General features: G+C 41.1%; 1 protein-coding gene across 2 annotated transcripts in view; it reads right to left on the bottom strand.

Annotated features, from left to right (window-relative positions):
- The window catches only part of RAI14 (retinoic acid induced 14), a 111,454-nt gene that overhangs the window by 79,539 nt on the left and 16,297 nt on the right, over positions 1 to 15,618 (bottom strand). For both annotated transcript variants that reach the window (XM_072416573.1, XM_072416574.1), the window contains exon 2: positions 5,524 to 5,603. In XM_072416573.1, the coding sequence (XP_072272674.1) occupies positions 5,524 to 5,559 (36 nt within the window). In that variant the 5' untranslated portion in view covers positions 5,560 to 5,603. The remainder of the gene's footprint in view (positions 1 to 5,523; positions 5,604 to 15,618) is intronic.

The raw sequence follows: 15,618 nt of genomic DNA, 5'->3' as shown, positions 1-15,618 counted from the left end.
CACCCTGGTGGGCGTGTGCTATGTGGGATCCGCACAGACCACGCTCACACTAACCCTGAGTATGTGCTGAATGGTCGGCCCCCACACATTTTCGCCCACCAAATCTGGCCCTCCTTGCAAAAAGTTTGGACACCTGTTCTGCGTACAATTAAAATTGCAAAATTTTCTTTCATTTCCTGTTGCATATTTAGGACAGGAAGTGAAGAAAAATCTTCTTAGTGGGGTGCAAACAGTAATAAATTCAAGGGAAAAGAGAAAGGGTCAGAGGGGTGTTATACCCTTTCCTGATCCATACAATACATATTGTGAACACCTTTACAGGTGTATATAAGTAAAGACCAATGACAAGGACAGAGGGACAGTCAGACCGGAAAGGTATAACCTTACCCCTCCTGCCTATGTCCTTGGGGTACCAACAATAAGAGCCGTGTGGAATACAAGAGCCCCTGCTGGTATCTCTATGAGTTCAGTAATGTGATGCTTCTTACAGGTTCTCTTTAAGCCCTCTGCGCACACAAGTTGCGTCCTATAATCCCTTTATTGTGCGCATGTTATCTGACACTGCACTGTAATCATGTGCTTATAGTCATGATTATCCTCTGCCTCCTGGGTGTGGGGACAACGCAGCACTTTCCTTGGATTTCTATCACAAAGGGAGCTCTAATCCCTCCACTAAACTTCTAAAGGCACCCAGAGGCCTCCGCCGCTCTGCGCAGGGGAAAGTGTCAGCGAGCGATCTCCTGTGTAATGCGGTCACACAGAAGCAGAATTGAGTCACCGCTGTTATTTATAAACACGTCTGTTCCTCTCTGCACACAAAGCCCATTCTATTCTAGGCTCTCCCTGTGACACATCAATGGGAAGTAGTCACACAGCCCTGTGTAACACTACCTAAAACTCCAGCCTCATGCAAATTTTAAAGGAGCTGAATTGTCTATGAATGGCCAGCAGGAGATCCCCTTACCGGAGGGATGAGACCCCGACACCCTGACAATGAGCCTGCGCGTATCTGGAAGGTGTGATGGAGGAGTAGGGAGAGAAGCAGATCAGTGCTGCCAATGGGAGAACTTGGGTGATCCAGTAAACCTGGAATGGATCTAGTCCAGGATTGAAAACGTTTGCCAACTAATAGAAAATTATTTTTAGGACATTCCAGGTTAGCTGGATCACCCAGGTTCACCAATTATTATTATACAGTATTTATATAGCACCATCATATTACGCAGCACTGTACAAAGTCCATAGTCATGTCACTAGCTGTCCCTCAAAGGAGCTCAAAATCTAATGTCCCTACCATAGTCATATGTAATCTAAAGTCAATTTAGGGGGAAGCCAATTAACCTTACTGCATGTTTTTCTGATGTGGGAGGAAACCTGCAAACTCCATGCAGATAGTGTCCTGGCTTTGAACCTAGGACCCAGCGCTGAAAAGGCCGGAGTGCTAACCTCTGAGCCACCCTGCTGACCAATGCTGATCAATGATAATCTCTATTCTCCAGTCTTGAGGGGCTTCAATAAATCAGGCCCTACTGTATTTTATTGCATTCATAGACTGTTGCATGTCCATTGGCTCTTTTCTTGGTCCTAGGTCCCGTGGCAGGGGCCAGCAGGATATGGTACATGGCACATGGCATTCTGATAACATGGCCACATGTGGCGGCGTGCCTTCCTGATTGGACAAAGTGAAATCCAGTAAACACAAGGGGGGCAGGCTGGGGAGGAAGGGGCTAGATTAGTGTTCAAGGCAGGTGGACAAGAAGTGAAGCTTTTCAAAATGTCTGCCATAGGTGTACAGTAACCCCTGTAATTCTAAAAGCTTTCTAGCGCCCCTATACTTTATTCCAATTTCATTTACATCTCATTGTTCCATTTTTCCATTATCTTTGTATTGTGCACCAATGTTTCAATAACCATCTAGAAACAATCAGGTAATTACTGAAAATTGCTGGGCAGTATGCTCAGCTAAAAGCGTCTGGGGAGAACACTGTAGGTAATGCTGCATGTGATAAGGCAGGCTTTATCTGGCATTCTGCAGCTTCTAATGCACACTGTGGGAAGCTCACAGTGTGCAGTGATTTCCATGTAGGAGAGGAGATTGTACGAATATGCAGGATGGAAGGGAAGGCTGGAGGGCTGATTTAGGCGTTAGGTAGCAGGTGCTAGGATCCAGATTAGTAGAGAGGTTTTAGGGCTTGACAGAGAGATGGAGACAGTCAGCATTTTCACAAAGAGACAGCCCAAATACAGCAATCTGTACAATACAGGAGACACTGGGAAAATCCTGCTGAATTCATCTGAAACATAATAGACAGATTCAGGGTGAACAGATCGCTCAGGATGACTTCATGACACTTCCAGTGTTTGCAGTACAGGCACCTCTCTGATCGACTTTATTCCTCGCCTGGCCTTGTTCTGGAAAGTAGCCGTCCGTGTTCTGTTATAATAATATCTTCTTGTAACATCTGCTATTTCCATATTTCCTTCTTGTGAGGGTAAAAAGCAGATGATGAAAAACACATTGCTGCCGGCGCTGCGGACGGCTGACACGTGACACGGAGATTTACTTGTGTGGAAGCATGGAGTGGTCCTGGCTCCATTCACCATCACTGAGAATCATCTAACTTATTCTAGTGTCATTGGAGGGGTGACACAAAGCTCCAAGGGCCACAATGATCCCCCTTGGGTAAAATAAAAAATGAGACATATGATGCAGAATGTCGCTGCATTTAAAACGTCTGGTTTGGATTTCCTGTCTCCAGCCAGTGGATCAGCTATTTCCTTACTTCCTATAACGGTGACAACGCTGTTTGTTCTGCACTGACATTACACAGCAGCGTTGTCACCCTTATAGAATAACCTTAGGTGGACACATCAATAGTAGAGCTTTCCAATCAGAGGGGAAAGGGAGCTTTGTCGAATGCAGAACTATAGAAACTGGTTCATTAGGGTTGTGTGGAACCCCTGCAGAGAGACCACTGCTCTAACAGAGAGTACTGGCCCGTCTGTACAGTACGCAGAAGCAAACAAATCCATTTGGGAGATACCAACTGTGATTCACAGCACTCCCCACCACACATGTTATAGTGCAACCGAACCACAACAATATCAAATTTACCAATCAGATGTGATGGCTGACTTATTTTTTTTGCCGATTTGGCAATCCTGCTAGTAACACATTTCCTGTCCTGGAGTGACAACGCTCACCTACCATTCTGTATCTATGGAGAAGAAGTGTTGTCACTACCTCCTGGTTTGGACTACAAACACCTTGCCCTCCCGGTTTGGACTACAAACACCTTGTCCTCTCATCCTCTTCATTACATAGCTAGGAAGGGATTTGTCATGTCAGAGGATAGATGGGAAGGTCAATAATATTGTTTAGGATTTCAGTTCTGGAGTTTGGAATGACATAGAAATCTGCATACAATTTTTTTAATAAACACAAAAAAAGAAAATTATTTTAGGACTAGTGAACTGAAACAGGTATTACATTTTTATAATTGGGTTTAGATATCCTTTAAAGCAAAATTCAAGTTGCTCCAGTTGCTTGACTCCTCGGTCAACTCCCACCCCTGCTCAACCCTGCTTGGTCAGCTCTCACTCCTGCTCAACCTCCCTTGGTTAACTCCAACCCCTGCTCAATTGTGCTTGGTCAACTCCTACCCCTGGTCAAGCTTGCTCAACCCCGCTTGGTCAACACCTACCCCTACTCGGTCCTGCTCAGTCAACTCCCACCTCTGCTCAATCCTGTCCAGTCAGCTCCCACCCTTGTTCAACTCCTGCCTGGTCAACCCCTTGTCAGTCAACCCTGTCCCTGATGAACCCCTGCCTGGTCATCCCAGGTGGAACTGACAGTTATTTGCTTGTCAAATTGAGCAAAGTTTCGGTCACGGGACAAACTCCACCCTCTTTCTTCCTCTTCCTATGCAGCTTCACATTACTAAGGTGCACCCCAGAAGAACTTGTGATTTGAGCTGCTGGAGCAATGTATTTTTTGGCTGTAGTATGGTGTGGAGAACCTAAATATATGCCCCTTGCCAAGCCCAAACCCAATACAGCATAGGAGACACTGGTCAGTCAATGTCTATGGGCGTTACTGGGGGTTAGCAGATAACATGACTCCACCAGTAACGTCCATTAGATACCGTGGTTACATCAATATTACACCTTTGAAGTTTTCAAAACTATGGGGGTCGTGATATGATGATTGGCTTGGATAGAAAATGGTTGCACGGCATTGGATATCATCATCATCCCAGTATGAGTAGAGACATTGGGCCTGATATATTAAAGCTCTTCAAGACTGGAATGGATAGACTATCATGGGATAACCTGAGTGATCCAGCAAACTTGGAATAGATCTGGTTGATAGGGTTGATTGCAAATGATTTTTAAGAAATCCACTGTAAGTTTGCTGGATCCCCCAGGTTCCCCAATGATAGTCTATCTTCTTCAGTCTTGTGGGGTTTAAATAAATCAGATCCATTGCCAAACTTTAGTTTTCAAATGATCTCTGCATGAAACAGAAGAAAGATCAAGAACTAAAGATAAGACCCCTTCTGAAGCTCTTCTACAGTTCTACTTTAATCTCCACAAAAATCAACAAACACCTCAAAGCTCAGACCAGACACAAGGCTTGCGATCATATCATCAATAATGATATTTCATGATCAGCCAAATCCGCTCTACGTTACAACAAAGCCCCCGGTGACGCCAACAGAAGTACTGAGCAGAATCTATTATCTCCATCCATCTGATGGGCAGAGGAAGCTCCAGTTCCTTATAACTTGATATTAGGAAGGAAGTGTGCCTTTGCTAGCCACAATTATTTTATCTTTAGAAATGAGATTGAATCATCTGACTGAGCACCAGACATAACCAAAAACGTAAATACAGTTGTCAATTAAGCACTGCTAATTAGGAATAACTGACCCATGTGCTAGTGATGCACTAAGCTATATAGATTTGCAGGCAATGTGTCATTATAGAAGACTCCACAGTTCTAGGAGTGTAAGGGAAACCATGTATATGTGTTGTTCCTTGGAAAAAAAACTTAAAGCTGAGCTATAAAAGAAAACATATGCTTGCTGCCCATGGTCTCGATCATCACTATTTTACAGACCTATCAGAGTCTGAAGGATCTTTTCTACATGTGACATTTTCAGATGAGTCTGAGGCTTGATCAACCAATGCTCCATGTGGTTCCTTCTCCATCTACTAAGTTACCACAGGACATAGTAGTACCATAAGGAAAGGTAGGAGAACCCATGGAGAACAGCGGGTCACCAGGCATCTGGAGCTGAAGACAGATCATTGGCATGGCCATTAGGTCAAATAAACATTTCATCAAAATCCATCATTGTGAGAAGAGAAAAGTCTACTACAACATATACGAGGGACCTATCAACAGAAGACCAGAACAAATAGCTCATTTTACAATAAAAGATCACATAACTAACCAAACAGCAAAACAGATGGCCTCCAAAACTGAGCAACTTGGTTCCCTCAGGCGCTGGTACTTACATCACTTTTCCGAAACTTTGCCTTTAAACTCTTCATGTTTAGTCCATTCAAGTCTTCACAGCTTTATTGTCCTTCAAAATCTGAAAAATGAGATGAGGGAATATATTAGCTTTATGTTTTAGCGTTAATATTCACCATTTTATCCACACCCTAACCGTTCCTGTATGGCTCAGCCAATGCACTTTGGTTTGGGTAATGCCAAAACTTTTTTTTTTGGTCTTAGATAAAGAGTTAATCTCTCCTGGGATATACTAACTACCAAAAAATACCTTCCTCCCACCCTCTACTGCTTCTTCTTCTTTTCTTAGTCTCTTTTTTTTAGTTACAAAAGGCAGTGGACACCCATTGGGTTCATTCTTGCCCAGAGATGGGATTTCAAACCTGTCTGTTCCCTAAGTAGTAGATTCTTAGTCTCTATTTGTCTTGGAGACCATTGCCTCCAGGACAGAAAATTATGGCAAACATGTTGTGGGAATAGAAAGTAAGAAGTAGTATTCCAGATGGGACACCTATTCCAAGAACAAATGTCTAAGAGGGAATTTCCATAGGTGGAATCAGTGGCATTTGGGTTTGCTCAGATATGGCAACTCCAGAATACAAAGACACACCAAGAATGCAGACCATGCATGGAGCTGACCTGTACAGAATCATCTGAAATACAGGATTGACATTTGTTCACAAAAATTCCTTTCTGTTTCTGCTACAACCTGCCAAATCCTTGTCATCTCCCTTTGTTCAGGATATACATGTTGTCGCATGACGCCCAGTTGGGAACAACCAACTCCCCAGTTGCGAAAACCTTCTCTAGACACATCCTATGGCCCCAAACTAGAGACACAAACTTCGAGTAAAGAGTCTTCTTTAGGAAACAAATGTAATTATATGACACCATAAAAAGTAGGGAGTGCCTTATGTATGTCAAACAAATGAGAAAAGGAAAAAGAACTTTAAACAAACGCATACAATAGGAAGTTTACAATGCAATCAGACAGATACAAACCTGTACAGACAGATAGGAGTACTGAAATAGGCATGACTGTAAATTTGCTAATAATCTGGGAATTGGAGTTCAATTTCAAGACTTCAGTTGACACAATTAGGTGAAACTGCATGTCATTGATTGATTCCACCTGCCCCTAAATAGTGCTCTCTGGGTTGGTGAATTGGAGTTGGAAGCAATCACTGTATACCTGGAGTTGGCAAAAATCTACCGACCCCGACTTCACAGTCCTGGTACTATTACCATTGACTTCCACTGTTACTCACATCTCCACCTTGTAAAAATCCCGCTGTGGGAAGGTTGGAGCGATCCTGAGTGACTCCCTTGGCCTGGGACCTGGCCAGCAGTTGGGTCACTTGCACCACAATATTGTTCCAAAAGAGCCAGCGTCTGCACAATTGAGGAATTAATATAGGGAATAGGCAAGTATATGCCATGCCAACTATCTCCTCGCAAAACAACACTTGCCACATAAGCAGCCAATCACCAGGCCTCAAGCATGGCCTTGTGTAGGTGGGTGGAAGGCGTGCTATTCAATATATATACATTTTAATTGTATGCCTTTTCCCATTTACTTATCTCAAAGACTGGAGAAGATAGATTATCTTGGGTGAACCTGGGTGATCAAGCAAACCAAGAATTTATTTCATAAAAATCCATTGGTTGGTTTGCTGAATCACCCAGGTTCTCCCATGATAGTCTATCTTTTCCAGTCTTGGAGAACGTTATTAAATCAGACCCACTGACTTTACCCACACTGAGATGATGTCAGTCTGCTACAGTCAGTTGTAAACATTTCCCCAGTTTCCACTCCCCTATTATTACACAGTTATTACACAGTATTTATATAGCACTATCATATTACCCAGCGCTGTAAAAACTCCCCTAGTGATCAGATTGTAACTTTCTAGTAATTCACAAACTACAAAGGTGCTGATCTGTGCCAGACATTGTATTTATGCATATATATAGTGCTATATAATATTATAATGAAGAACAGAACATGTCATTAGCTGCGTGACAAAGAAGCTTGCAATCTAATGCTCCCACCATAGTCATATGTCATTGTCTGTATTTACAGAACCCCTCTGGATGGGCATCTCAAATATGTTTCCCTCTAATTTTATTACCTTTGGCAGCTCAGCCTGAAACATATTTGTCATATCTTGGCATGGAATGATTTCCATACAACTGTTTGTCTATTCTGTGGATATCACATATTTCACAAAAAGCTAAAAGAATAATTACAGATTCTTTAATGAACAGGTATCCTGGTAAAATGAGACAACTCCTAGTACCAAGGTGTTCATGAATATCAGACTCTTCATTGTCAATCAGACACGTTTCCCCCTCCTACATCCATCCATTAACAAATCATACACAAAATATTCTTTCATATATTTACCAGTTGTAACATCAACCAATAAAAAAACACAAAATTTACAAATCAAGAAAACCAACATAAAGTACTGGGGACCAATAATGTAAGTTTAGATCAAGAGATCAACAAGGTAACTGGCCAATCAGGATAGCCATGGATCCTGAATGCATAAGAGACAAAGTGAAGATGTCTTCTTCATCTTCTTGATGAAGAAGTGAGGAAAGGTGAATTTTAGACTTAGATTGTAAGCCCTTCGTAGCAGGGTCTTCTCCTCCATCTGTCTGTCATTTGCAACCCCTATTTAATGTACAGCGCTGCGTATATGTTGGCACTATATAAATCCTGTTTAATTATTATGCCTTTGCAGCGCTAGGTCCTAGGTTTGACTCCCAGCAAAGACATTATCTGCATGGAGTTTGCAGGTTTGCCTTGTGTCTGCATGGGTTTCCTCCCACATTCCAAAAAACATGCAGTGAGGTTAATTGGCTTCTACCTAAAAATTGACCTTAGACTACATTTATGACATATGACTATGGTAGGCACATTAGATTATGAGCTCCTTTGAGGGACAGTTAGTGACATGACTATAGACTTTGTAAAAGCACTGTATAATATGATGGCGCTATATAAATACTGTGTAATAATAATAATTGCAAACAAGCAGTAAGTTTATTCTATTGCAGATGAGACATCATCTGTCCCTTCTGCAATAAAAAACCTGCCTGCTCGCAATTTTTTTATTTTTAGATTTAGTTTCTGCTTTAACGCTTTGACAATCATTGTAAAAATTACATTGGGGGCTTATTTTTGGGTATACTGAACTATCAAATCCAAAATGAAATAATCCAAACTTTTTCCCCTTTCTATCAAACTAATAATGTCTCCCTGAGCTCAGCCTCCCTTCCATTGAGATGGAAATGTTCCCGGCCCTGTGTCTACAAATACTTGGAGGACATCGGAGGAATGTGGAATGTCTTGAGAGGAGCTGTGGGAAGAATGGCTTCCTTTTCTAAAGCAAACCAGAAGAGCCAATGTTTTAGCCAAAGACATCATCCCTACAGACATCTCAGGAGGCCTGGCCTTATTGAAGCCTTTACACTGCATCAGCCCGCGAACAATAGAGGGCCGCGCAGGCTGTAACCTCGCACACATTCTTCAGCTGCAGCTGCACACAAATATTTCACTTCTACAGAGTGTAAGGGGGGAGATTTCCATTCATCGCGGTACACGCTGTGTGCTAAAATAAATTTGTTGTGTGTAAAGGCTCAGAAGACAATGTGGAAACTTGGATTCAAGTATATGTAATCCAACTTCACATACACTATAATGTGATAACAAAGTCACATCATTTTATTAAAATAACACATAGTGATCGTGACATAAGTCCTTGTTTTGGAATTTTGTAGTATAGGGCGACAACGATCAGTCCCTGGTTGTTTCAACTCACATTACACAAGCATGGTCACCATCAGGAAACCAAACAAAAACCACACAATCCCTACAAACTACCACTCAAGACAATATAAAACTAATATAAAGAATACACCTCTTAGATTGTAAGCTCTTCTGGGCAGGGTCCTCTCCTCCTCCTGTGTCACTGTCTGTATCTGTCTGTCATTTGCAACTTCTATTTAATATTACACAGCGTTGTGTAATATGTTAACACTAAACAAAAACTGTTTATTAAAAAAAATAATAATATTAATACAAAGTCCATTTAATATTTCATTTGTGCACCTTTGCTTTTTATGGGATGTAAAAAGGATGCTTTAAAGCAGACTGTGCCAGGATAACGTAATTCCTGTACAAGAGTCCATTAATTCCCGGCACAAGCAAGGGATGAATACTCAGTAATATGCTCATACACCACTTGCAGGTATTTATTACCTCTGACAATGAAGACGGAGAGAATGCTTCTTGCTGCCTGCAGCAGACCAAAAACACCAACATGGGTTAGACAAAGTCATCAGAATGGAGCATAGCGATGGCTTTTTATATTTTATGACAAAAGGTAATGATACTGTCACTGTTTATTGATAGGTTAGGAATAAATTAATAAAGACATGTAAGATTACTCCACTTATATTGTTATTAAATTCTACTTGTGAAGTATACACAATAGGGAGCCATGTGTACGAGAGTGATATCGATCAATCGCAACGTCTACTTATTTGTACTTTTTTTGTATTGCAATTGAAATAATCTCGCGTGTAGTTATGGTGTAAAAAGTGGCTGAAAAACATTTGGCAAGCAAATGACATAGCTCTGACACACAAGCGTTGCTGTGCACCACAATGCATGGTATTGCACTATCATGTGTGTCGGTGCATTGTGTTGGAAAAAATGCTGTCCAGTTTTTGGTTCATTTGTTTGCTTGTACATAGACACAATGCACAGAAAGTGTAAATGGGTCTCTGAATGTGCCTAAGCAGGGAACAATTATTAGATAGAATTTAGAACACCATGGGTGGTTTAGAATAGGGCAAACAAGGTAATTGCCTAGGTTCCCTACTTTCTGCAGAACCCCAACGGACAACATTGCAGGAGTGCTGGAAAACATGTCCGACTTTTGGTCCGTTCCTTTGCTTGTATGTTAACACAATGCACCAAGGTTTGTTTTAGTATGCTGCAAACTGGTCAATTACCCAGGGCCCCTACCTTCCCTAGGTCCCCAACTGGCAAAATTGCTGGAATGCTGTGCATTTAGGCCCCCATTTCATATCTAAAACCACCCCTGCAGAGCCCAGAATTAAAGCTCATAAAGTAACTAAAACATAGTATTGGGGAGTATATTTGGTACTAGACTAAAATTTACTGCTCTCAATTACAAAGAAAGTAGGTGAAAATGATGTTTGGCCGTATTTAGTGATTCAAGCAGCTCTTAATTTTGAAGCAATATCCTGTATTAAATACGGACGCGAGGTTAGCAATAAAAGATACCTCAGTCGGATACAGCCACAAGGAAACGATTTCCCTGCACATGTTACAATGAAATTTGTGGATCCATAAATATTCTGCTCTGTATTAAAGCTCAAAGACAGCTGAACATCTGGAGTTGAATCGAGGACAGCAATCGGGCATTTGTGTTTTGGCGTATTTTTACAGGAATTTGTAACAAATCATATTCGCATTTCTGTGAAGTCCTGTCATTAGAATTCTCGGGGGTGTTGCGCCTTCTTTTTGAACATTTCTGGAATGATTTTGGCTCATTTTGGCTCATTTCCTATTGTTTTAAGACACGAATGTATAGGTAAGCCAATTATGTTCCACACAGTCTGTGGAACGAATCTCGAAGCAGCAAAGAACTCGGTGCTCTTGGTTATGCCTAAATTACGCACAGTATTTTTGCAGATTATGGCAGGTATACCACTCAAAGTACCCAATCCAGTACTGTGATGGCTTTGATGTCGCACATCATTCCATTGGTGCTGATGCCATTTGTGCTCAGACTTCTAGATTCTGAGTCTTCGTTTTGACCCATTTGGATGACCCAGCTCTGCAGTATGCACATGGGAGCTACTTCATCCAGGCAAGGAACCATGCCGAGCCTTGAGCCTGTATAGTGAGCTGCAAATGCCCTGCTAAGTGTACAGAAAATTACAAAATGGCAAGTATATGGGACCCACAGTCACACCACATCATTAGATAGGGCCCTAGGCGATTGGATTCCATTACATGTGTCATGTCAAAGAGGGCACTAACAGCACACAATATTTCTGGCACCTCAACATTTTTCTGTACCTGCTTCATGTTTAGAGATAAAACCTGGAGTATATGTATGTATTCCAGTGATCTGCTAAATGCTTTTTTGGCACTCTTTTTAGGCCATCCTAACAGTCTGACAAATTCTTGTATATAAAGACAGTTAGAACTTCTTTATTGCTTCTTTTCTTGGGTCACAGCTTCCTATCAATCCTTAGATAGCAGCTTTGATACACTGTGTAAAAATCCACTTTCCAAGTCCAATGTTAATAAAGTGTGCCCAGATACATCATCACTCCTTTCACAATTGGTCAGAGTTTTCTGGTTTAGGTTTTTTTTAACGTAGGACAGCATCTATAGTGACCCAGCAGGGTTATTTTCAGGTCAACCCTTGAGGTTCCACTTATTGACCCCAACCACCTTCACGGGTCAATAACCTTTCTTGTTTTTCACTAACCTTTACTTCTTAACCCTTATTGAGCATTTGCCCCCTATCCATGGGGATCGCAAAACTATGTTTTTGATTCTTTTCAGTTAATTTTTTTAGTTTTGCTTACAGTTATTCTACTTTCCATGTAAGGACTTCAATGTAACTTTATCCCCTTTGTGAGGCCTTGTTAACACTGTTCCAATTCTTCACCAACCTATGTTCATTCGAAAACTAAATAAACAACTACAAAAAATGATTTGTAGGTCTCAGGGAACCCTTATAAAATGTATGCATTGGAGATCATTGGGAAATATCTCCCATTTACCGGTGGTCAGGGTAAAGAATACCTCCCCTACCGTGGTGGTCAAAAGGCCACCCTTACAGACATACTAAAATATAATTGGTGTCATATTGCTTGTTTTGCATTATGCAGGCACCATTAGATGGGATGTCACAGCTCAAAGAATCCCTAGAAAATTCCGCAGAACCCAATTAAAAATTTGGCAAATGTAGAGGTTGGATGCGTTGTTTGTGTAGGACAGTGGATTAGTTAAAAAATGCATTAATATGGAAGTATATATACAATTAACTAAAAAAAAAAATGAAGTATTGAAGTCTAGGACAACTCCTAGGACCATTTCAGACCCTAAAGCTAGGTACACACTTCCAATAATTATTGTTGGAAAAATAACGATTACGACCGATCAACGATTATGCACGATTATATTTGAACGATTGTATTGTGCACAATACTGCACATGCTGTAACGATATGATCGTTAAAATATAATCCACCAATAGTGTACACATGCTAGATACAATCTAGCAGAGAAAGTGTATTGCAGAAACATTCACGATCACTGAACGACCGTACGCACGATAGATAGCGAATGTTAAATCACTGCTCCCAACGCGTTGAAAACCGAGGTCACGATAGAGAGGGAAATATTGGTCTGGGATCAATAGGAAATCGCCTTAACAGCGAACAATGGTCGGTCAATTAGATCTGAAGTTCATTTCCAACGACAATCCTCATCCATCAACATCATTGGTCAGTCTTTTTTTTGTGAACGATTTTTGGCCGAACGGTCGTTCGTTTCCAACGATAGTTATTGGAAGTGTGTACGCAGCCTAAGACATGTTGCTTCTGGTTGTGTGGTTGTTCTTTAAAGATCGGTGCCACATCCACAGCTTCATACAAATCTGGTTACCCGCGATGTATTTTGGCTCTGCCAGCTGCAAAGCAGTTTGCTTGGCACCTGGCAGCTGCCAGTTCTGTAGTTTTACACTATGGATATGAAAGAGCCCGTAGAATTTGGGGCAAAGGAATTTGGGTCCCAAAAAAAAAAACACAGTCCGTCCAAATGAGTTTGCCTTAGGAATCTGACGTCATCCCAGTTATAGATCAATTTAAAAAAAGGCATTATAAAGATAATCAAGACATAGTTCATCATATTTCATTACAATGAACAATGCTGAGCTGTTATACATTAAATAAATAATGGAGACCTTAGAAGTACTTAAAGACTCACAAATGTTGAAACATTGGAATTGTCTTGTAAGCACCTATAAAAGAATCACTAAAATAAATGACCGTTTTATGGACCGTGTGTTTGGACATCCAGCAGACTGTGCTGCATGTACAGGATTAGAGTAGTGACATACTGTTTCATGGCAGTGACTAATGGCTGAGGAATTTTAAATACATCAATATAAGTCCCAATATAGAAGCAAGATTAGGTTACCTTGCAGACTATGCAAACTAAAATGCAGTGACGAAGCCAACAGAGGAAATCATTATGCACATAATACTGTGACATATATTCCTCTGAATGATCAGTACACCTAATTTGCAAATTTATCATATGAGAAAGCAACCAAATATACTTTGGGCATTGCATAGCTACAAAACATGTGCATTTGCCATTTTTTATATCTTTAAAAGTGCCAGTTATTATTAATAATATTATTATTCAGTGTTTATAATATTTTTTATATGTATTTATAGCCTTGACATATTACGGAGAGTTTTACAAGTCCATAGTCATATCAAATGTCCCTCAAAGAAACTCACAATCTAAAGCTTCGTGCACACGTCAGATAATTCTCGTCTGATTATCGCTTCAGGACCGATATTGGATGAGAATCCATAAGACGTGTGTACAACGGCCGTCTGAAGTCATTCATGGATCTGTCCTGGCGGACAGACAAAATGTAAAGGGGAGAGAGTGCAGTGGGTTGCCGCTCCGTCATTCTCCCCCTACCCTCCCTATAGAGCAGAACGGTGCTATACGTACAGCGCTCGTTCATGAATCTTTCAGTCTTTGTTGTTGGAAAGTCGTTGGAAAGAATTGTATCATCTGCAACAACAAAAGTTTCATGCGTGTACGCAGCCTTATTCTGGTCTACCAGAAATCCAATAAACTCGGAACTCTGAATGCCCACCTGCCCACTAAAAACATCACTAATGTCATGCAGCTAACTCTACCAAGAGGTATCATCAAATGGAAGGTCAATCAGCCACAGTTCATGAAACCCCTAGCAATTTCTGTGGGAACCCTTGTTGAGCATCTCTGTCCTATGTTGGTCGAAAATCAGTATCTGGTTTACAAAGAGCCACCCCCACTAACTATTAGGGAATATCAACTTAAATGCATGGGTGACTCCGTACGAGGTCTGCAACACAATCATACTTTATGAGTGACCAACCTTCCTCCCAACACCACCCATACACAGAATTTGGACAACATTTTAAGCCTTCTGTGACTACCGGCACAATGCCAAGACCTCCTTAGTAAAGACATCTCCTAATGACTTTTCGTGGTCTAAATTTAAGTCAGGTCACAAATCCAAAAATAACAGTGAAAGCATTCAGAATCATTTTTGCGGTCACATACAAACTTAAAGAGAGTCCCTTGGGTGCTAAATTGATGTTGAACTTGATATCCGTGTTTGTGTTAAGTGTGCTGAATGTTGAGAATTTGCAGGCACTTTGTCAATGACATGCCGTCTAATCTGACTTTACCATACATGGTGAGTAGAAGTAAAGATGTCTATCAGTCAGTGCAGGCCGTACATCCATCTCTAGGGATTGCGCTAGGTTTGTATAGAATCAATTATCAAAGTGACAATCACGGGAATGAGGCCTGAGGCTGTACAAAGCCTGGTATGGAAAACAGGAATTCATAAGTGACCAAGACCTTGTCCAGCCAATACAGAGAGACGACTAGGAATTCCAGTAAATGTTGAAAATTTAGAGGATGGTTGTCCAAATATGCACTTCCATGAAGCAGTCAAGTGCATTGCCACTCTTGGAATTAAAGAATGATGGTGATCAACACTGTAAATTCCAACATAAACCTCTAGCCCAAGTTCTCTCCAGAACTTTTTGCTGGGTGCACCACCCTGCACTTTTCAGGAACCACCCAGTTGTTTTTGGGTAGTTCCCATAAAGTTGAGTCACAATAAAGGGGTCACCAACCACCTACAGCTACTTCCCACCCAGCTTAAATAAAATTCTAGGGGAGAATACAGCAGATAATTTGCCTCCTGTACATAGATGTTAAACCCATACTAGGTACGG

This window comes from Pyxicephalus adspersus, chromosome 6, assembly GCF_032062135.1.
Source record: "Pyxicephalus adspersus chromosome 6, UCB_Pads_2.0, whole genome shotgun sequence".
Lineage (NCBI taxonomy): Eukaryota > Metazoa > Chordata > Amphibia > Anura > Pyxicephalidae > Pyxicephalus > Pyxicephalus adspersus.
This window is presented reverse-complemented; position numbering and strand designations above follow the sequence as displayed.